The 24222-nt window shown below is 41.0% G+C and overlaps 1 protein-coding gene across 2 annotated transcripts in view; it reads left to right on the forward strand.

Annotated features, from left to right (window-relative positions):
- Nucleotides 1–24222, forward strand: part of dntt (deoxynucleotidyltransferase, terminal) — an 86663-nt gene that overhangs the window by 36162 nt on the left and 26279 nt on the right. Inside the window, exons 8-10 of one of the 2 annotated variants that reach the window (XM_034608686.1) lie at nucleotides 6100–6202; nucleotides 16431–16679; nucleotides 17084–17167. In XM_034608686.1, coding sequence (XP_034464577.1) covers nucleotides 6100–6202; nucleotides 16431–16679; nucleotides 17084–17167 — 436 coding nt within the window. The remainder of the gene's footprint in view (nucleotides 1–6099; nucleotides 6203–16430; nucleotides 16680–17083; nucleotides 17168–24222) is intronic. The other variant, XM_034608684.1, reaches the window with a different exon arrangement.

Consider the following 24222-nt stretch of genomic DNA (forward strand, 5'->3'; position numbering starts at 1 on the left):
TTAAAAAAACACTGGAAGTGTAGTGTTGCTGTACACAGTCCATCAGAGCTAACAATTTCTGCTGAATCTCTCTCAGCCATATCGCCCGCTGACAGAAGTGGGATGCCAAATGCTGAATAAAAACAGTGTTGTGAAGGTGCACCGTTAGAGGCTAGAGATGATGAAAAACACCCTCTTTGCTGGAGAGAATGTGCCTGACACGGTGTCGTCTAATTTCCGCTGAAGGGGGTTGAATTAGAGGAGGCACAGACCCGACACATACTAATGCTGCTGTGTGGTGCACTCAGGAAAGAGCTGAAAAGTGTAAAACTGCGTGTCTTCACCTCAAACAACCACCGATTCCCATGTCAGCCCCTCACAAGCAGCCGTGCTTCGATAAAGTCAGGTTGTTTTTAATGCTGATTGGAGGTAAACTGAATTTATGCTGATGGTCTCTTTGTCTCTCTCCCGCTGAGGTTTTTTGCTATTCATGGCACACATATATGCGGTGCACTCGAGTGAGTTTTGCCAGCGCAGCAGAGGCTAGCGGCGAGATTCACTCAACAACTTGAGTGCCCTGTATGCACTGGAAGTGTTGTAGAATCTCGGCTTCGCCAGTTAGTAGTGTTGGAGGAAAGCTGCTCATTCAGCAGATGGGAGTCTGTGATGCATTCTCAAATAGCTGTGTCAACCAGTCAACTGATTAAAGAAGTGTAAACTTTTCACATAAAGGCCGACATGAAAACCACTGAGTATGAGGACAAGTGAGATACATGATATACAGTCACAGAGCAAATTAAATGACTGTGACTCAAGCACCATCTGCTGAGTGAACCTGTAAGCCAGGGACAGTCCGTCAGTGCCACAGGGGTACATGCTCTTTGCCACTATCGCTAACCATTAACATTATCATGCCTTGTGGAGCTCTAATGGCTGTTCTTTTTAATACTTCCTTGCTCCCTGAATTAGCCACGGTGACCTTTGAAGCTTCCCCACAAGCCATTCACGCCTCCTTCCACTCCTTTAATCTCTCTCTCTCTCTCTCTCTCTCTCTCTCTCTCTCTCTCTCTCTCTCTCTCTCTCTCTCTCTCTCTCGCTGCCTTCACTCATTTGTTCGAGGCGGCAACGCAACATCAAACATGGAGCTTCGCAGCCGCCGAGGTTTCTTCTGAGCCGTATCACCCACGACGTTTATAGTCATTTTGCTTTGTGGTTAGGTGTGACACTTAGCGTCTGCATTATTTCTGCAATTGTTTATCAAACTGTTTGTGTGTGTTTGAGTGGGCGGTGGAAGGTGATCACGCTGAAATGATGCCTGGGCTTTTGGTAGTGCTGAAATAGGTTTAGCCTTGCAAGGGCAAGATTGAGCCATTAGAACTGAGACTTTGGAAATGCTGCTGGCCCCGTCCAGGGCTGCATTTTAGCCTGGACGAGCAGAAACTGAGATGTTTCAAAACGATGTTGTAGTCACTCACAACCGCTTGCTGATTGTGTCTTTTCGGTGATGACCTAGCCTTTGCTGATTCTTCATGCACTTATTACATGACCCCCTTCCAGAAGAAAACAAACTGCATCTGCTTTGGCTACCAGTGTAGAACACAACATGGATAATCCATTACAAGTGTTGTTGACCATGTTGTCTTTGTCATTCTACAATGATACAACTACTTACAACTGTAGGAGATAAGCTATTATTCGAGCAATTCGTGTTCACAACGAAACGCAGACCCAGTGACATACTAGTGGACGGGGAGCCAGTATGCCTGTGTGGACAGAGATTATTGTAGTTTTAGTTCGCTGTTTTGGATGTAGTGTGTATCATCTGAGGGGTAACTTCTGCTCTGGGTGTTTGTGTCTGTTGTAAAACTGCCATATGAGACTGTGTTAGCAGGTTACTATAATCCCAGGAACCCACTGTCACTTTTCATCATTCCATCTGACTGCTGCTTGAGTCATCCTGCGGAGCCTGTCTTCTTGAGTGAAAGACAGGTGGCCAGTCGATCACAGGACTCACTTACAGACATATTCACTGTCATATTTACTCATTTTGACTTACATGTGTTTATCACCGCTTTACTTTAAGACATAATGGTCCTGATATCTTGCTCAAATGCCAAAGAGCACATCAGACTACAAAATAAAGCCTGTGGAGCGTTTCTGTGATGATTTGAATTATTGAGACTTCATAGAAAACTTCTACAAACTTTACTGTGTTTTCATGAATGTGTGTGTCGGCAGGAATACACGGTGTGCAGACACAGGTGGGTGTGGCCAACTGCTGTTCTGCAATTGTGCTGACAGGAGGTGCACGTGTACAATCCTGGCACAGCACCGACCAGTCTGGAGAAGTGGCTGGAACTTGATGAATATAGCTAGTAGGAGGAATACATTATCAGGAGGAGGAGTTTGAGCCGGCTTCAGTGACAGCCAATCAGATCAGCTCCTCTTATGACCTTCAAAGCACAAGTTTGTTCGTGGTTTTTTGCAACTAAACATTCTTTTGTAAAAAATTAAAGCTGTAATGACTGGACAATGGCTGTGAAAGGTTAGAAAAAAAGCCAGTTTTATTATAACAGCGATTGAGCGATATTACCTCCGCCAACAAGGCTTTGTTGTTGTTTGTTAGTTAGCATGATTCCTGTGGGAATTGAATATTGTAATTTCAGTTTTTTACTTGGAAATGTATTGATTTTCTGTGATCTTTATGTCACATGATGCCGATGTTATCTTTAGGGGCTTAGTCAGATGATGTCTGTGTGATACTCATTCATGCTGTCAAATAGCCAGATGACAATCAACTGAGTGGTAACATGAAAGGACCATTGTACTCAGGAGGGCCTTGTTAATACCTGGATGACCTGGCCAATTTGATCAACATGTAATGAGTCTGCAACTGTTCTTCTGAGGGTACATAAGACAAGACAATCTGAAATTCTGTCAGACAACAATCGTGTGGGTCTTCTCTCAATGCTGCATGATGTAAAGAGAATTGATCCATCACATCATGTCTGTAATTCTTCAGAGAATTAACAACTCTCAACATTCGAGAAGAATTTCTTCGACATTACACAAAAATTACTGGACAGATAACCATGAAACTTGGTGGAAGGATGGAAAAGAACCCATCACATTTTGTCATGTATCTGGATGATGGGGCGTCTATTCTAAATATACACACAGTACATTAAAAAAAATGTAGAAGTCCACTGAGCAGAAGAATCAGGCTTCATGCAAAAATGTGAGTCTGTACTACTTCATTTCTTTCACCTTTAGAGGGTCAGCCATATGTACAAGAGAGAAGTATCCAGAGTCTCTGCAAATGGCTTATGATTACCACCCTGTGGCGTTCTATTCTTCAAAGCTGCCTCCTGTAGTGCAGGAGATGCCAGCTTGTTAACGGGCTGTTGCTGCCACAAGTATCAAAAGCAGCTTTCAGACATGCACTGGACTCCACAGTTCCTGAGTATTTTCTCCGGAGGAGGTACATGTGTGAATTGTCGGAGTGAGATGCTCCGTAGTTTCTGCAGACTTTATCTGCCTAACCTCCTCGTATAAGGTCCAGGGTTCCCCGCTGGATTCACTGTGAGTAAGTGGGGGGGTTGATGATGCTTCCAAAACGCCACAGATGCAAAATTTAAAATTAAAAAACAAAACAAATATCTCCCAGTGAAAAAGCAGTGTCATACAGGTAGAAGACACCGACAAAGATGTCAAGAGAGTTTGTGGTGATAAGAGCTGACGACGGTTACTTGGTGCTGTAAACACGATCACGTGATCTCGGCAGCGGAGTTAATACGTCACTTCCTGCCTCTGCCTGCTGCACACGGCTGCTCCACCTCTCGCATGAATATTGAGGAGGATGTGTTGCTGTTGTGAAAGCGTCTGTGCAGAAAACCTCCCGCTGTGTTGTGCATGTGTGAAAGGCAATAACCGGGTAAATTCCGCAGCCAATTCTCCTGATTTTACCTGCAGGTCTTGTCTGAAAACGGCTTTAGATGAAAAGTCTATTCCTATCTTAATGGATGTAAAGTTTAGCATTTTTGCAGCAGCTGATCATAGATCTATGAAGGGACTTTTCTCCCCAACTCTAATATTTCTGTTCATAGGTATTCATCTTAAATCCCTCAGCACTGGCCCCATTGCTCGAATCAGATGATCATGTACTGTAGTTGCACTTGACTGCAAAACAGTGTTGGCTATCGTAAAAATGTGCTGCTCACAGAGTTAATATTGATTCTGTGTCCTAAGATACCATATTAGTGGACATTGCTGCAAAACAATCTGTGCTTATCCCGTCCTCTATTGTAGCCGACTACAGTGCTTGTGTTTGCAGCCTCGTGTTCTTTCATGTTGTCTCACTTGATGGTGTAGTTCTGCGCCGATGGTCATGTGGATCAAGTTGGACACGGATCTGCACATGTGGGAAAAGGAGGAATAAATGATGTGATTGCAGCCCAATAGTTCGCCCCAGGTACAACTGCCTGGTATAACAGCATTAAAGGCATTAAGCCGGTCATCGATTATTTTCTTGAACAGGGTCTTTTATTTCCAGCATTTGTTAAAACAAGGCAATTCAAATTGCTTCCAACAAAACACACAATGCATTAAGACAATATAAAAGACAAATTTAAATAGGATTTAAAAGAATAAGAATAAATAAAAGAAAGAAAAAACCTGAAATAGATTCAAAGAGATAAAGAAGAGGCAAAACCACAACGAAACACTTTGAGTTTGAGTTTAACTTGATAAATTACAGATACAAACAGAAAAGTCTTAAGCTCTGATGCACCCATTATACTGATCCTGCCGACGATGCCAAATTAATGAATAAAACAAAGTGGTCAGTCGCCATTGATTTAAATTACAGTATTTATTCTGGTAACAGACTCCATACATGATAAAGAGTATAGAATCTGCTTAACCCTTCCCAGGCTATTGTACCAAACTCCAATGAGGACAAGGTCGTAGTTTGTCTCCTGTCTGAATAACAATATAAGGACAGTCAGAACACTTTACCGAGAGAATATCTCAGACACTGGAACTCTATATTTTTCATGAGTGAACAGTCTGGCATCAAAGGTCACAGCAGCATGAGTTATTACAAAAGTCGGTCTAACAGTGATACAGTAGCTTCATATACACTCATTTCAAATAAAGTCTACCTCACTGGTGACAGCCAGTGTCCAGGCACATCATGGTTTTGGGTCCTCCGTCAGTCCCATTCTTGTGAACACAATATCTCAATAACGTTTTGAGGGAACTTCTTCACATTTAGTATGTTCAGTTGGAGTCAAGGACTCATTGATTTAATTCTAGTGGTCAAAGGTCAATGTCACTGTGACCTCACGAAACACATTTTGGTGCAGTGAATGCAACATCTCAAGGACTTCAGGGGATTTCTTCAAATTTGGTACAAATGTTCACTGAGACTCATGGATGAACGGATTAGATTTGGGTGGTCAAAGGTCATGGTGGACTCATCATTGTGAATGCAACATATCAGGAACACCTGATGAGACTGAACCTGCACAGCTACTAAAGGCATACAACCGCAATGTGGTCATTCCAGTCGTAACAAATTCGAAGTCAGTCATTATTAAATCTGCTTTAACCAAGTCATATTATTCAAAGCATGCTGCATTTTCAGAGAGTCAGTGTTCTCAAAAACAGCAGTTTTTTGAAAGCCGTGCAACTGATTCAGCGGGATGATTCCAGACAAAATCTTTGATATGTTGTTTGTGTACATCTCCTCTTCACATACACAGGTTCCCTGCAGAGCTCTTGGTTGAACCTGTACTTGCATGATAATCACTTACAGAACTGGAACACCCTGTGCCTGCAGTTGAGCTGACAGCGACAATAGATTGTTTCAGGTTGAATATGGCTCGACAATGCTTCAAGTAAAAAAATGAAGATGACTGTGATAAAAGTTCTGACAGCTGAGACAACAAGCAGTAAGCAATGACTTGTCTGAATAATGAAAAGTGTTATTAGCTTAGCTTGTGCTTTTAATAGCTCTGTTTGCCTCCTTCCCTCTTCATCAGTTAGGGACTGTGAATGAATGATTAGTGTTCTCATTGTCACAGTGAGTAATTCTCAGTGCTATGTTTTCATCTCCAGGGGGAAGGAGTTTGGTCATGATGTTGACATCATTGTGACCACACCAGAGCCGGGGAGGGAGAGGACTCTCTTACCAGACATCGTCGACAGATTCAAACAACAAGTAAGTATGCTCTTAGTTGTGTTTTATTCACTCAAGGTAAGTAATGAGGATGTTGAACACGCTTTTGTCAATAAAATTTAGTGTTTTTCTCACAATTTGTAAAATGAGTGTCTTCATATGGGTTTGAATCCACACATTTTTGTGGATTAAGTTATTTTAGGCCAATAAGCTAAATATAAAGGCACAATTGGGTGGACAAAATAACAGTATATACTGCTATAGTGCTAAAGTGTTTCTTTATACTGCTTTACATTCAAAATTAAAATGCCATTTGTGTTTTCATACCCTGTCCTATCAGATTTCTTATAATTTGTAATTTAACGTTAGGTGCTAGATAGTTACATGCACAGTCAGTTATTAATTATTCTATTGATCATGGAACTTAAATTGGAATTTTCAATTTGCTCTTCAAAGAAGTGCAGACGATACATACAGAATATAGCGTGACAACCTGTCCCATCGGGGTCATCGGTGAAAAATCAAAACCCCTATTTGGGCTCATGTTGGGCTCACGTTGGGCTCGGTCACTACTCAGAAGGACTCGTGGTGGGTGATGGAAAAATTTAGAAATTATGTTCAGGTTGGTCTCGTCTACCAAAGAATTGTTAGACAGCGAACATCTTAACTTTGATTTACGAATTAGGATTGGCTTTCCTAATTAACATGGTGCTTTAACTTCTTTTGCGATTAATGTCAAGTTAACGGCACTCCTATTTTCACAGTTTCAGTTTATGATTTATAATTAGTTAAGTAAGCAAAAGCTGCAATTGTTCAACACAGAACAACTGTGGCTTTCTGTATGTGTGTTAAACCAAACAATCTACCCAAAACAATCCCTTTTGATGGTCTTGGCCATTTTGATGGTGCTCAGTCTGCTCACACATGTGTAACCAACGTAAGCAGGCAAGCTGTAACCATGGTAACAAGAATTGCATGACAGTCAGGGACAGGGAAGCAAAAAGTCGGTGTGTCAGGCTGGACTCAGTTTGGCACAAAAAGAAAAAAAAATGCCTGTCTGGATCGGTCACTGAATTTGTAAATAAGTGGGCCGAGAACCAGAAGACACAAAATCTACCTCCACTAGCGTCCGGCGGTGTAATTGCAGCGCAACTCACACACACACACATGTATGCACAACTATGAATGCTCGGCCTCATGCGTACCTACGGCGTAGCTTCGATGCAGAAGCATGAATTGTGTTTAATTGAGCTGTCATACATCACAGTGATTGAGTGATATGATTGGCTGACGATATTCACCTCTTTAGCCCTTTTCTCTGCTGCACCCAGCAGATTGATTTACATGTGTCTAACTGCTAAATATACATGACCGGACACCATAGGCATCCATGCTGTGCTATAATTTTTTAATGTTCTGAATAAATGACAAAAAGACAGAAAAAGTACATCCCGGTGGTCACTGTGTATTCTGTGATCTAGAATTTAAAGAACTGTAAAAGCCTCATTAATCTGAAAGTCACTCTTCTTTTCATTTTTCGCTGTCGGACACTGGAGGATTTTCCAGAGATAAAAATATGAAGAACTGACGATACTTTTTGCCTTAAGGACATACTGTGTTTCTGACTTCACTGCATGCTGCATGTTTCGCTGATAAGTCATTAAATGGGGTTTGACACTTTTCCATCATCCAGAACTGTGTCCTTGCAGCCATATCATAAAACTTAGAAATGTGGTCCGGCCTCTGATTGTATGGAAGGAGACTGTGAAAAGGTGAACGAACAAGTAAAAGAGAAATAGTACAATTTAGCAGGTTTCTTTAAAAAAAACTTTAGCAGGTCTGTCAAGGACCATGGGCAGCACTGGAGACCCCTTAATGGAAAATGGATCCTTTAATGGTACATGGTTGGGAAAAATAGAAGAGGTGGGAGAGAGACGAGAAAAGGAGGAGGATGGCAGCTGGTTGAAGGAAGTAGGAAATGAGAAGCGAGAGTAAATGTGTGAACAAGAGATAAAACAGAAATAGACGATGTTAATGGCAAGCTTTGTTTACATACAGCTAATGGTTTAATTATTGGCTGTACTCAATTATTTGCTGCTAATATCAAAGTAATTTGGCAAATGTCAATGCTCTGCAGAAGTGTCTAATTAAAACCCAACGTTTGTATACACATTTATCTAATTATGTTAAACTAAGGTCTTAATCACAATATTGCAAATAGAAGTCCAGTGCGATCATGTTTGTAAATGTTTTACCGCTTTTACCTCATCCAGCATTTAGGTTTTACAAGATTATTCACAATTCATTAACCGCACAGTTTGCATTTAAAGGGGAAAAAAAGAGAGTAAAAATAGTTGTTGTATGCCCCTGAGAGGAGAAAATAACAAGTTCTCCAAGTTCAGTTTTAAACTCATTAATTGGAAGTTTAGTTAAATAACTGGCAAATATGAATCAGAAGCAAATAAGCAAAGTTTTGGAATTATAACATAAATAGACATGGTTGTTTTCCCTTAATGAATAACGACTTGTGATCTTTGCAGAAGTATAAAGCAGTTAAACTGTGAAAAGAATTTCACAGCCACATTCAGGACACATTTTTATTGCATTTTTTAGGAAGCAGAATTTTATTAAAAAATAATCAAGAAGAACCTGAACTTCATATTTTCTCATTAGTTTGTTGTGAACATGTAGAATGCAAATTTGACTTTTCTGAAACTGCCAGAGGTTTTACATACACGAGACAAAAGGCTCCTCTTTCACACTGAGAGTGCACCGTTTTCTTCTCTATTAAAAATGTCTATTTATTTATACTTTACATTATCAGATCAAGAGCTGTATTTAATAGTTGTTCACAGCAGAGATTTTGACACAGACACTGATTCCGTTCATTAATTATTGCAGTGCTATGCAGCAAATAATCATGTTATTAGCTACGCCTATATTTATCAACTTTGAAAAGCTCTATTCATCTGGGGCTCTCCAAAAATACATGGACTCTAAGACATTTTTCTCAGTTAATGAAAAATTTCAAAGACACACTGTTTTCACAAGAAACTGCTGCATACATTGAAAGAGTCGTGGGTCACTGCAATTATTCCTCCTCTCTTCTGTGCTGTACAAGATGGCCTAAATCCAGAGTTCTGTAAAAAAAATGTAATGTCAATTTTAGCCAAAAATAGTATGAAGCCTCAGCAGGCTGGAGTAGCCACATTGAGTATTATTGCAGTTGTTTTTTTCCTGGTCATACACGGTCCATAATAAAACAAATAGTAAATTATGGAAGAGACTCGTGTGATTTGGCTGACACAGACTGCTGAAGGGTCATTTAATTTCAGTTCAAATGTACATTATTCTTTCATAACAGGCTTCTATTATGTTCTTACTACGTGAAGGAGAGGAGGAATGATCCCATGTTCAACAATCAATCATTTTAATGTCTCCCTATGGATTGTATAAAGACATTCTAAAAAAAATCCAAACCTAAACTTTAAACTAACTTCACTGAGAAGGGGAGTGTACGAGACGCCTTGAGGGACTGCAACAGACTGAAATGACAGATGGGAAACTACTGTAACAAACACATAAAAACAATCTGTTTATGAAGAAATGGTCACAATATTTGCAAACTTACACCTGTGAAATAATAATGTTCTAACTGCCAGAGTCTGCAATCGGAGTATGGAGCCACAGTAGCATGGTCCTGCTGATAAATGTGACCAATCTTGAGTCAGTCTCAGCTGTCAACCTAAAATGAGAAAAAACATGTTTGAGACAAATAAATTGTCCTTTTTAGTTTGGCCCATGTCCCATCCACTAACATGGAGGAGGCCTATACTGCAGACAGCCTCCAGGTGGCCATCGAGACGTTTTGCCTTCACCTTTTGTGAGCAGTCATGTTGCCCACCTTTATTTACAGTCTGTCGAACAGTGACGATTTTAAATTATGTGTAAAGTTAATTAAAAAGGTGATAAATTGTTTGGTTTACAGTTCAAAGAAGACAAAACTCATTATTAGTAATTAATTCCTAATGAAATGTGTCCACTGTAACATTTTACTAAAACACAAACTCATAAAACATTGTCAGACCTACAGCCAATGAGTCAACATTGTGATATTTGGTTACACGACCTTAGTTCATAGTTGTCTCCTGAGAGTCTGGGCAGTGGGTCAGGGAATTATACACATATACAAATACATAATACCTTATTATCATCGAGACAGCTCAGTTTCCACTGAACATATATGTTCCAAATGAAGCCAAATGAAAATACATTATGGACAGTATCCCTTACAGAAAATACACAGGTCATGTGGATGTGGAAGGACTTCTCTTCTCTCTCAGATTAATGCGTAGCAGGAGACAGTCATGAGAGGAGACAGGGGTTTGATGAAGAGCAGAACCACGCTGTGGAGTCTAGCTGCCGGCTGGTTTTTGTCATCGCCGGGTTTAAAAATATCCTCCGTCCTCCGCCCCCTTCTCCATCTACCGCTCCACTCCCCCTTCCGCTCCTTCAGAGGTCCATCCTGATGATAATTACCTCCTACGCTATCGCGGGAAGCTCGCACCTATTGCAGCCCCTGGCAGCCTCTCGCAGCCACTTTGATTCACCATGGGAGGAGAGAACGAGGGGACGGTGTGAAAGTGTAGGAGAATGTGCGGGGCCGAGGTATAATGGATGTGAGACAGTGAATTAGGCAGGTAGGGCAGGTGTTAAAAAGGCTTTAGGAGCATAAGAAGGGTAGTGTGAAACAACCAGAAGCTTTCAGGCTGATAGAATAGGGATGGAGAGGGGACTGGTCTGCAGGGATGAGGACACAGGAGACAGTGATTAAGTGGAGGTAGCAGAGGTTGACTCTTAAGTCGTGTGACCTTGTCATCTGCAATCAAGGCCCTGGGGCCCCCCCAACATGTCTCCACTCAGGCCTAATATCATGGGCACCCCTGCCATCCCCCACCAACTCATTCAGCACCCTTCTTCCGCCTGCAGGGAGTTAAAAATACATCCATCTAGAAACGTCCTTGTAAAATCGGGTTCATCATTTCATTCCTCCCCCCCTCCCTTCCTCCTGCTGATATTCTGAAAGCATAACTTGGGGGCAGAGGCAAGGTCAGTCCCCAGCTTCTGTGGCAGACAGATGAGATTCAGCTTGGCCCTGGTAATAGCAATGGGAACGACAGAGAGAGCGATGTTTCATCCTCTATCCATCTGTCATCTCTGTCTCTAAATACTGTATAAGTTCTTCTTTCTGAAGGCTGAGCTGTGTATGCAGTGCGATGCCATTCAGCTCCGGCTTTATTGTTCTGCTTTCCGAGTCATTGCGGTTAAGAATTGGAGAGCTTCCCCTTTAGCTTGAGTAAGTGATTCAGACAGAGCTGCCCATACAGCTGAGGTTATTTTGCAGTCACACAGAGTTAGTCACTTTGAGATCTAAATAAAATCTGAGCAGTGAGGGCTACTTTGACTGGCAGCGAGAGGACGCACAAACACACACACAAACCACTGCACTTTAATTCCGGCAATCAGGCTCTTTCATTCTGTCGAAGCTGTGAATCAAAGTCAAAGCGCCGTTCAAATGGTCCTGGCTAACGCGTGGTAATCTGCAACTTGAAGGCAGGTTTTGAAGTCTCTCTCTGCGAGTCAAAGAGAATGCGAGATGAGATCGGAGCGCCTTTCGCTCGTCCTCTGCAGATGCAGGTGGCTGCCTTGGCCCCTGTGACCGCTCATCACAATCTCTCAAAAAGAAGAGCCTGAGTAAATAATCAAAGAGGAAAAAAGGCCCAGCTTTCAGTTCACAATTTCAAAAGTCATGTTCACTTGACTTTTTTCTTTTTTCAGCACTCAGAGGCGAAGCTTTAGGGGAGAGATTATCTTCCCGCTGTCCTCCTCTGTAATTCCCTCTGTAAACAGTTTTGGTGGAATCAGCTTACTCTCAGATGCTTGCTGACATTACCTGCTGTGTGCGAGATGATTACAGAGCGCTATTGGGCTAAACAGCCCCCGGCGATGCTGAGACTGGAAACTTCACGACGTCCTGTTTTTATGGTAGATTTATGTGCGTCAGACAGAACAAGAGAGAGTGAGAGATAAAGCAGCGTTACAATACTGCATGCACAGGGGCAAGAAAACCTCATCAATCGAAAGGCATCCATATTCAGGTACTTAATGGTCTGTGCAACTATCACCTTATTATATGAATACTTTTCTCTGAAGGCATCTATACGGTTCCAGAAAGAAACGCACTGCTAGGAGCAACCAAAAAATACAGTATGTGCTGGAATAGTGGAATATGAAGTGACCTACATTTGCAGCCTTATGCATGAGATGGGTTACGGACCTTCTCCCACAACTTGTCTGAAGTGTGGCTCGGGGGGATTTTAATTTCAGATTAGTCGGTGTTTAAGTGCTTTTATGCTGTCATTCTGGCCTCATTATCTAAGTGGGAGCTGTCACTGCCTTTAGCTAAGCCATTACAGAATGTAAAGGGAACTTCAAGAATCCCTCTCCCTGCCCATTATCGAAAGGTGAATGGTTATCTGTAATTGCAGAGGGAGAGTGGTCCATGGGTGCAGCAGAGGGTGACATCAAGAATCTTTGCCTGCAATTGCGCGACAAACGTGTCCACCCCTGAGGATAATGAGATGAGGGAAAGTGAGGTGGGGGCCGGTGGTTTCTTTGAGATCAGCTCCCTCTGTGTGTCACTCAAAGTTTTCGCCGTCCCCACCTTGGATTCCTCGCTATCTCCCTCCATCAGTGCCCTCTGGGAAACGCTGTCCTCGTCTGATAACTTGTGCGGTTTGACGGTCAGGCAGGGATGTTTGGTGGCGGCGACTCCGGCCACGCTGACAAGGTTGTTAATGTTTTGCAATCAACCTAAGTCATCGGCTGGACAGGCAGAGTGGCTGCTCACTGCGTTCGCTTCTGCAATTATTGCTCTTTAAGGATTGTGTGGCAGATTTATGGCCATTGAGAGGGGAGTAGTATCCCAACAATTACGCTGGGCGCTGGGATTAAATTGACAATTTGTAATCTTAATCGTTTTAACACTCCTGCATCCAGAGAGAAACATAATCAGCCAGGGCGAGGCCTGGAGGAAATCAATTCACACACACAGTCCTTTTCCCCCCTCTCCCCTTTTCTGTCTTTCCCGCTATCCACTCATCCACCTACTCCTTACTTTCTCTTACAGGTTGAACGCTTTATTCTCTAACTCTCCTACACTCACTCCATTTCCCTCTTCTCTACACTGACGGCTTTGTTTCTCATCAGTGGCCCTCTCTCCTTCTTTCCTTCACACACTGACATCTCACTTGGCAGAGATTTCCATTATCTAAGGAGTGGACCCATTTACCACGGAATCGGCTTCAGCCATCGACTATGGCTGACTGGAGGCCTGTCTCTCTATTGGATCTTACACTCAACCATCCTCCTTTTCTCACCACTCCGGGCTCAAATTAGACTGGTGACAAGTCTCAGCAGATGTTCACAGAGTCCTTTTACTGGCATAGCTTTGTTGTTTTGTCAATCAGAAAAGGACGATTTTTATATCTGGTCTTTGCTCTTGATTAAGTCACAGAGCAGATTTCATTCATGCATCAACATGATATACTGTAACATGATTGTTTTAGATTGCAACATCACCAACAAGATCATTCAGTTTTTTATGAAAATACACAAACAGTGGCATTAAGTTGCAAAAAAACTGAAAGCAGTGACATGTCTGAGACAAAGTGGAAACAAGACTAAAGAGTTTACAGCACTGGTTTAGCTGTGGGCCAGTTGTTATTCTCTTAGCAATAAAACAAACATTCATCTTGCTGATGTAGTATTGTATCTCAGGGCAAGTCATTTTTCCCATAATGGCTTAAAGAAGCAAAGTTTCTCCTGACTTGGAAAAAGAAAAATGCAAAATGTATGCTTTGAGTTACACTACATGACTCGAAATGCATTTGATAGGTTCGGCACATTTAAAAAGTTTTGTTGTTTCTGCCATATTGTTTCATAGTATGCTGTTTCCATTTGACTGCCACCTGATTAAGTTTGAAATGTAGTTCAGTGATTATTATTAGATGCTCCAGTTTCATGTTCATTGGTGTTTATATGCCTTCTATTTGCATCTTTACTCAGAGGAGATTGAAGAACACTTTAGAGAAGAAGCCACAATTTGTCCTCCACTGGTTTACAGCCATGCTAGCAGTGCTATACTTGTCAGCATGCTAACATGCTCGCATGGTGATGTTCAGCAGGTGCAATATTTTGGACGATCACCATGTTAGGTTAGTTATTTAAGCATGATAACAGTAGTTAATCAGGACAAAGTACTGATTAGGTTGAAGGGAGTGTCCTTAGTTTTGCAGGAATTTGGTGATAAACCGAAGGATTCAACAAATACAAATTTTGACCTGATTTTTTCAGGGAATTACTAGTTGCTTTTACAAATTATCCTTAGAGAACCACAAATACCAATATAAATGCTAAATTAAAAATCTGACATTCACCAATGTCATTGGAGTTCATTGTCTGGGGACCATGAATGTGTGCACCGAATTTCATGGCACAGCAGTTTTAATATTTCAGTCTTGGCCCCAGTGGGTGCACCAACTGACTGAGGGACTACTATGCAACTATTAAAAACCATAGCGCTATCATGTCTAAAAAGTGAAAATAAATAACAATCAATTAATAAAGTAATTCATAAAGGTACGATAAATAACATCATCTATAGCACCACCACCAGACATCTTTCTCAGAATGTTTCTCTTATATTTCCTCTCACAATTGTAAGATTGGAAAAAAAACACTTTGCTCAGTGAAACATAACCTTAACACAACAATTTTCAATACCTCAAGGCCTGTATCTAAACTTTCTTATCATCAAGATTAAGAAGTGTCTGATTTTAAAGACAGCTGCAGTGCTCATGGACAGAAATAACAGTTTGTAAGACTTGCAGCTCTGAAAGCAGAATTACAGCATTGAAACTGTGTGTGATTATGAATGATCTTATAATGAATCAAGAAACAGGGTTGTGCTTTGTGAAGGCTCTTGCAGTTAAGGGCAAGTTAAAGTTAAGTTTTTAGTTTCAAAGACAGGGCTGTTCCAATAAAACTCAAATATAGGCCTACATTAATGAAAAATACTTTAGAATGGATGTATAGGACTGATTTTGACAATATTCACTACAGCCAATCTATGACAAGAAGTTGTTTTGTTTTCCAAGAACACATAGCAAAAGACATCAAGCCATACAGTGAGACTTTTTTACTGTAATTGTGCTTTTCAGTGTAAACATTGAACAGGCTTCAAGTAATTGAGTCGTTTAAATGCAAACCTATCTAAAAGTAAAAGCTTGGGCAAAGTGTTGTACCCCATAGGTTACCTGATGATCTGGTTTAGAGCGGCGTGATGAGCCGGTTTCTTTACACTCAGTTTAAATGAGTTGATGATTTGATGAGAAAAAGATGGAATGCAGACAAATGGATACACAAACACAGAAAAAGAAAATTGGGACAAACAATAATGTTTGTAGTGAAGATTTAATGACTTAAATAGGTGCAATTTTTACTTTTGCTACATCGAAACTATGAAGAAACTTAAAAACTACTTTCGGTGGCAGAGAGAACTTGCATACCTGCTTATACTGGTATACATGTATTTTCTCATAATTAGCTGAGGACTTTTTGAGTTATTGCCAAAAACATGTTTTCCAAGGTCACGTTTATCTTGACCTTTGACCACCAAATTCTGTAAAGTGAATGTTTGTGCCTAATCCTTTTGACCTCATCACTTCAAATGTGGCATCCTTACTTTAGTTTCAGCTTTGGAATAAATTCAAGATCAACGTCGGGATCAACACCTTGCAGCTTTCAGACTGTGATCGTCAGCTGGGTTTGTGGCTGCCCTGATGACCAGGGTTTTTTGCTGTCAGGGTTCCTGGATGCTCCCTTGAAGCTTGATCGAGTGGCAGTCCTTCTTAAACTCACTCACCTAAACCCATGAAAGCATTTTCCTAATTCTAGTTGCATGAAGTTAAAGAAAGTAAAGTTTGGATTTATCCAACAAGTATGCCTGTACTTTAATTGTTATAGATAGACTAGTTTGTGATTTATGTGTCCAACTGAGAGGCTGATGTTTTCGGAGAAGCAAGAATCTATAAAGGGAAAACCTGCATTGATAAAGTTATTAATAGGATATATAAACCCTGCAGTAGACATAAATCTATAACCTAACAGATGTTCATGCTATTAAACTTAGTTTTTCTCTCTTCACCAGGGCATTTTGCTGTATTGTGATTACCAGGCCTCCACCTTTGAATGGTCCAAGCTTCCCAGCCTCAAGTTTGAGGCTATGGATCAATTTGCAAAGTGCTTCCTGATCTTGAGGCTGAAGGCAAGCAAAGTGGAGGGAGGTCTCAACTGTGCAGAGGAAGACAACAGGGGCTGGAGGGCTGTGCGTGTGGACCTGGTGTCACCGCCTCTGGATAGTTTCGCTTATGCACTGCTGGGCTGGACCGGCTCCAGGGTATGAAGGATTATAGAGACTGAATGACAGTGAGGTAGCCTCAGGGGCAATCAATGATTAGAACAACAGCAAAAAGTACAAGTTGCTGTGATGATTGATAATTCATTGTCCGGCCAACACCATGTGATAAAATGTTGCCCGGGCACAAGAACAACCTCAAGGACAGAAAACTAAATCACCTTGATAGAAACTTGATATATTGAAAATGTATACAAAGTCATGCAAGTGTATAATATTATAAACAAGTGCCTGCCATATCCAAATACCTTCTTGTTGATGATGTAAAAAGCTAAAAACTCCCACAGGAAGACAAAATACATTCAGCTTCTTTCCTTTCAGTTCCATATAAACAGACAAATAAAACAGATATTTGATTTCTGACTATTGATCCTTCTCTTCCACAGCAGTTTGAGAGAGACCTGAGGAGTTTTGCTCGATTCGAGCGGCGGATGCGTTTGGACAACCACACCCTGTACGACAAAACTAAGGTACCCAGTGCATCATTAGATACACAACAACAAACTGTTTTCGCTCAGTCACTGAATACTGAACAAAAGTTTAGCAAAGATTTATTGGATAACATTTAAACTAGTGGTTTAAACAAATGCCTAAATGTATATGTTTGAACTATTTGGTTAAGACAGAAATAGCTTAACACATGCTGATGAAATGTGATAGAGACATCCATACCTCAACTGTAACAATGATTTACACAAAAACATTTCAACTTCAGATTTCGTCTCCATTCTCCGACATACTCCACTTCCCTGCTCGGCCCTCCATATGCACAATGTGTTCCAAACTCGCATGTTAACAGCTCATCATACAAGCTGCAAATAGTAACAATGGAGTGTTTACCCACATTTGGGCATCTTTAGCTGAAACATGTTCGGGATTAGATATCTAATTTTAATCTTAATTATTTATCACATGTTTGCCACGGGCCACCACTGCCAGCAGGAGGCATCATGATCAATATGGAGTCACCAAATACCAGATTTTACAGAAAGGGATGAGAAGGAGCAGATGTGTTTGGTTCGGCAGATTATTTGATTTCCACTTCCTATAAGTGTGAGACATTTTCATCTCCGTGAGTACACACAACAGTTCAGGCAAAAACAGGAAAGTAAAAGCACCATTTCAGTTTGTGGGGATTGGACTTTTCTTGCATCCAGGTTCCGACAGCTAAGATAAGTGTTTTTACACAAAGGTGTTTCCCAGGACATGTTGAAGTATTGAGTGGGTTTTTTCAGCATATACAGTGATTTAAAGTGTTGATCACATTGTGCTGGTTGCAGTTGCCAAGTGTGTATTTTAATCTCGACCAAAGGAATAATTAGATTTAAGAGTTATTGTCTTTGAGAATTGTTGTCCACAGCTTGCAAAATCCTGTACAGCTGAATTGTCAGTTTTTATATTTCTAATGAATGTAGCTGGGTAGCTAGCAAGGTATTTAGGTAAGGACGATAATGTCTGTGAAAGATTATCAAAGGACTATCAAAGTGATCAAAATGACTTATTTTAATGACTGATGTTATTGTTGGATTAAATGTGGCCTTTTGTCAGTATGATATAAGTGGAATAGTACCATCTAAATTTACATGGTTATGATTGAAATGGACTCCACAAAGTCAAAGCACCATCGTAGACTCAACTGTTTTTGAATCACTGAAGAAACCAAACCACTCTTTTTAGGCTGGTCTCAAAGAGCATGCAAGCAAAAATGCTCTGCTCTTTAAAATAAACTATAAAATATACTACTCTCTATAAAACACAGATAAACATAGAAATGGAGTGTGAGATGGAGTGTGAATCAAAATCCACCAGCAGTGAGTGCAAAGGCAATCACATCAGCGTTTTCCACAGAGTTGTGCTTTGCCACATTTCCCCACTGACTGTGTGTTTATGAACAGGCAGAGTGAATAACTGCCAAAGCACTGGTCCTTAAAGGTATAGGGATTAGGGCCTGCGTGACTGAAGGCCCCAGCACGAGAAAAGTTTGACAAATTATCTCAAATGTTTCGGTGCGATACATGTTTCCACTCTGAGCGAGCAGCAACCATGTTTAATTAAATCACAGTGTTTAGTGGGAGGTGGGCATGGTTTAGCATGCTCTCTCTCTCACACACACACACACACACACACACACACACACACACACACACAGCTGAATGAACAAAACCGTCTCAATGTTTCAATATGTGAGGGCACAAGCTTATAAATGTGAAGATAATTGCAACAGGAAGTTAACTTCCACATTTCCAAATTAAATAAACCCCATCTTACCTTACACAATTATATAAATACACACAGTAAAGGCGGGTAAACATATTTACACAATAACTCGTGAAATTTAATAACCAATTATCGCTTTGCTTGCCTACGGTGCTGGCGCTAATTAGGTTTTGTCTGGGTACACCTCACCTTTGTTGGAATCATGTACTTAATTGGCTTCAGGAGGGGAGAAACAGTGGTTTGGTGTGTTTTCATGTAGTTGTTGAAAGGCTCATGCAGTGGTGGTAATAGTGCTATGTTAAGATGGGCTGTCGTAAACGCTAACCTATGACAAAGTCGGGCCGTCACTCATAGCACACCTGGTATTTTTAGCCATGCGGAAAAGTCATTTTTCCATGTGTGAAAAATCCATTTTGACAACAGGTGAGATGAGCTCGGAGGCAGGGGTGACAGATGGCTGTGATTTTTTAACACTTTCCATGCAGAGAACAGCGAGTAAGAGCGTTTTAGTAGCATGTGATACAATTAAGACGTAAATTAAAAGTGTAGACATTTGTTTTACATGTTTTTATCAATATTGAAACTTGCAATCTTTGCATTATATCAAGTTGTTTATGTCATATATCAACTGGAATTGAATAAACTCTTTCTATTCCTCACAACTTACCCAATCAGAACCTTTTCCACCACACAGACCCGTGGACGCTAAAGCAAAGTCTCATTTGGAGAATATGTGTTTGTGTTTCCACTACATCAAAAAACAACTTGAAAATGGGCAAAGTAGAGCATTGAAACAGGATAAAGTGCCGCCTTTGTTTGCAAGGTAATGTATACAGCCGTCACCTTCTTTTTTCTGGTACTTCATTGATGTTCCATTGTGAGATACAGAGATGCAGAGACCGAAAACTTTCAAAAAGAAAGATTCCCTGCTGTCTTTATGGTTCTTTTCTAGTAAACATAACACACAGTTCCTACAGAGCTCCATTTATTCAATTGACAGAGCGTTCATTTGATGAGATTTTGACAGTGAATTACTTAAGCAATTTATAAAGCCAAAATTCAAAATCCCAAATTTACATAGTGGCATTGTGGCATTTTAAAGTATAAATGAGGAATTCATATTTTTAGCCATGCAGAGAAGTCATTTTCCTATCATAAGTTTTGACATCAGGTGTGATGAGTCTGGAGGCAGGGGTGACAGATGGCTGTGATTTTTACTTTCCATGCAGCGAGCAACAACTAAGGAGATTTGAATAGCATGTAATACAAGTCGGATATAGCTAACAGCAGACCAAACAAATGCAAGTTTTAGTTTGATATTTTTTGATCAATGGAGCCTTTGTATTAAATCTCATTTGTATGTCGTACATCAGCTGTTATAGCACAACCTCAGCTTTCTTTTATCCTCACCACTCTGACAGTGAGGAGTCGATAGATACACTGCTGAAAGTGCCTGCGTGTAAACTTATAAAAAGACTGACATGACTCTTCAGCAGAAGAACTCAATTATTCAGCAGGGAAAAGTTTATAGTACTGGCAAGACAACAACAAATTCCAGGGAACCATCAATCTTTGTGACAGGCATCTCCGAGGCTCGAGTTTATCCCATCCTTCTGACTATTCATTGCATCCTGTAAGGCAGCCCTGCCTCATTTCCAATGCATAGGGCAGAGTGGCAAGGCGTTTGAGTTGTGAGTGGACTGGGACAAGGGTGTAAGGCGTATCATTGCATGGATCGACAGGAGAAGACACGCTGTCTCCGTGATGTCCCAACGCTGGCTCCCCGGGGGCAGAGGTCAGAGTTTCTGGGATCACTGGGTGGCAGCTGCCTGACAGATATTATACACAAGCAGCCAACTCAGATGGTGTTTATTAAAATGCAAGGGCAGAGCGAGTCTTGCTGACAGTGCAGGCATCCATAAAGTGGAGTGGACAGGGGGAAACCACACACAAACACACACACATTCCCACAGAAATGTTGCATGTGTTTGTCGGAGTGTGATGTTTTCAGATAGTACACCAAGTGGTATATTCTTTAACTTCTAACGAGGCAGGAAACATGAGATTATCAGGAGATTGAAACAGATTATCAGTTTGTAAGGATGTTGAGGATTTAAAAATGCAGTAAAACAGCTTAAACATTTATGCACTCACTCCCGCTCACTTAAGCGATATGCAACATCACTTCGCAGGCTAGTTTCAAGGTCATCAGAAAGCTTAAAGTGGTTCATTCAGACAGAATCGCACAACAGTGTGACCCGTTTTTCATTCCTCGCTCCATATCACCTCTGTAATTAACATAATGAAGACCCATTAAGTGTCCCAGTGTCCGTCCTGCCACCGCCTTCACACAAAGCTGACTGTTCACCTTGAAGAGGAGGAGTGCCCCCTACTTTTTGGTCGTCATTTAAGGGATCAAATGTATCGCTTAGGACGGTGCGCTAATGGCGTTTTGAACTTTTCCGTGTCCCTTCTAATTGCCCGGTGGTTTTGCAGAAACTGTGCGCCGCTCATGGTACTGGTGTCAGAGAAACGGGAGTGATGTCTACTTGAAGCGGAGACATCTCAGTTAAGGACCAAAGGCGGTCATTTAGAGGACTTAAATCTTGTGGGCTTCAGACAGGCTCTCAACGGGAACAAGTTGGTCCGCTTCTTATTATAAAATGTTTAAAAAAAGATCAGAGGGCTACACTCACACTAATGATCTCTCCTCCCAATTAAGAACAGACTCAGGAGGAATCCTTGAATCGCTGTGGGAGGGGGCCGTCACACATCTGTCACAGCAACAATGACTTAAGGTTCACGCACAACAGACACATTTCTACTTTGAAGCATTTGCTGTGATTCAGTTTACTTTCAAAGGAGAAAGATACTAACATTCAAGACCCAAAAACTAGTGAAATGGCTGAAGATGCAGGTTCTGGTCCGTAGCGAGAACATACTGTATAATACAAACCAATTACAGGGAATGGCCCCACAACACAAGGCTTTACGAGTATCAGGAGACGGGTGATGGCAGCTGGAGTTCCTCGCTCATAAAGCCACGCATAGCGAAATGAGCAGGCTATACCCTGTGTGAGATAATGGCCTGAGGAGCACTGTTCCCAGCTCTTTGAAAGTAAACACAGCTATAATCTGATGCCATTTTGTTTGGCGTCCACCCTTTTCTCCTCTGCTTTTCCTCCTGCTGCCAACCATGTTGAAAAATTACCAAAACTTCAGATCCATATTCACCAGACAGTCCAAGACGCCCTGAAGAAGGAGCTCAATGAGGAATTTATGGTTTCTCGTTTTTTCTTGGCTTTTTGTGGTTTGAGTTGTGACAGTTTTTACACACAGCAACAACACTTGCCACAGTGGTGTTCTTTCAAATTTTTATGTTGTGACATAAAAAGTTGGAGAAGGAAACTGAGTGTAGTGCGAATAGTTTGTCATAACACATTTCTGCTTTTTACGGCTCCACTTAGTAATGAAACAATTAGATGATTAATTTAATAATCGTTAAACAAAGAGGGCTTTGAGCAATTTGGATTGTCAAAATAATTAACATACAAAAATGTCTCTGTTTCTCTTTGGGTTTTGTGTGGTTGGCCAGACAAAACACACAATGTGAGGAAATGTCATCTGGGGCTTTGGAAAATATGTCACAGGTTTTCCCTAGTTTTTGACATTTTATAGTCCGAACAGTTATTGTGAGTCCAATATTTATTGTCTTTTAGGCTGTTTTTGACCTCTGAGGAAAGTCTCTGGCACTTAAGTAAATGCTCCACCATGTTCAGCTGCTAGTCGCTAGCTCTGTCAGGGATTTTTTAAGAGCTTTTTCTTTAGTGTTAAAAAATGACGCTGTGAGAGCAGTGAGAGTGGAGGGAGGCTTGACAGCTTAAAACTGAACTCAAAGTCATTGTTAAGCTGATGGGAGCTGCACATTAAGGTTGTAATTATGTATTGTCACTGTGACTTGATTATCTGATGAATTTTTATTGGAAAAATATTAATTACAGATGCCTCAATTCTATGTTTTTTTATTGCTGACAAAATATGTTATCAGTTGTATCCTGATTTAAACCAACAGTCATACTGGCAGCTATAGTGATTGCCCACTGCGTGAATGAATGCTGTATGCAAGTTGACCAAAGTACGTCTTCACAGCATACATGGGACGCAGCTGTGTCTCAAGAGGTAGAGCGGGTCGTCCACCAGAAGGTCGGCAGTTCAATTTCCAGCACTTCCAGTCTACATCCTGTATTGACAAGGGCAAAATAATGCAACCCAAATTATTCCTGATGGCTGTGCTGACAGTGTATGAACGGTGTTTGATAGAAATAGAGTGTGTTTCAGTGGGTGAATGTGACTTGTACTGTAAAGTGCTTTGAGTGGTCGACTAGAAAAGTGCCATATAAATACAGACCATTTACATTTTGACTTGTCTTAGTAGGAAAAGCACCGGTCTCACTGATATCATTAAGGACTCTCCTCTTTTCAATCATCCCAGTAAGCCATGGTAGTGTGACAGGGAACATGTACAATATCAGGATCTGAAAACCACAGCAGCCAAATTGAATTCAGTCTCCGTTAATGTTGTTATTCACACCTTTCTTACTGTGACATGTCAATATGTCTTCTACGAAAATGTCCTCCATCCTCACATTTTCTGGGTGATGCGAACCCTGAGGTCTTTCACAACGATCAGATCTAGTTTAATAGTTTACACTCTCAGTTGAAATTTGAATAATAGATTTGTCACCATTTAATTTTAAGTGGTGAGTGGCAACTCTTGCTGAGTGCCGCAGTTGAAATTGCGCAGGTCTACTGCATCATGTCAGACTGTGATGTTTACTACCTGTAGCTGCGACTGGACAACTTCAGTCTTCTTGTGTTTGATTTTTTGTCCAAATATTGTTATGATAAAATTGACTCTGAAAAATGGTTGGGGAGCCCCGAAGTCGAACACAAGGGGCAACACAGCCCCCACAGCGGCAGACACCAAGATCGATCATGGAGACAACAGTAATGTTACCATGAGCAGAGTCGGGTGTCTGAATACATACCCAATGCTTCTATACAACTACGTTTTGGGACCACTACAGAACAGTACTATTGTTCAGATGTGAATTTTATGGCTTGTTATGCTCTAATCTTTCAATAGGTGGTAGTATTTCCTCTGGGGATCTGTGTTCACATCCTGTTAAGACCATAGACTGTGAATAATGGTAGACGATATGACAGCTTCCCAAAAGTGAAGCCAGCTGGCTGCAGTAAAGGCCATAAAGCCCACCTCCTCCATGTTAGTGGATGGAAAGTTAGAAAG

Source organism: Hippoglossus hippoglossus, chromosome 15, assembly GCF_009819705.1.
Source record: "Hippoglossus hippoglossus isolate fHipHip1 chromosome 15, fHipHip1.pri, whole genome shotgun sequence".
NCBI lineage: Eukaryota > Metazoa > Chordata > Actinopteri > Pleuronectiformes > Pleuronectidae > Hippoglossus > Hippoglossus hippoglossus.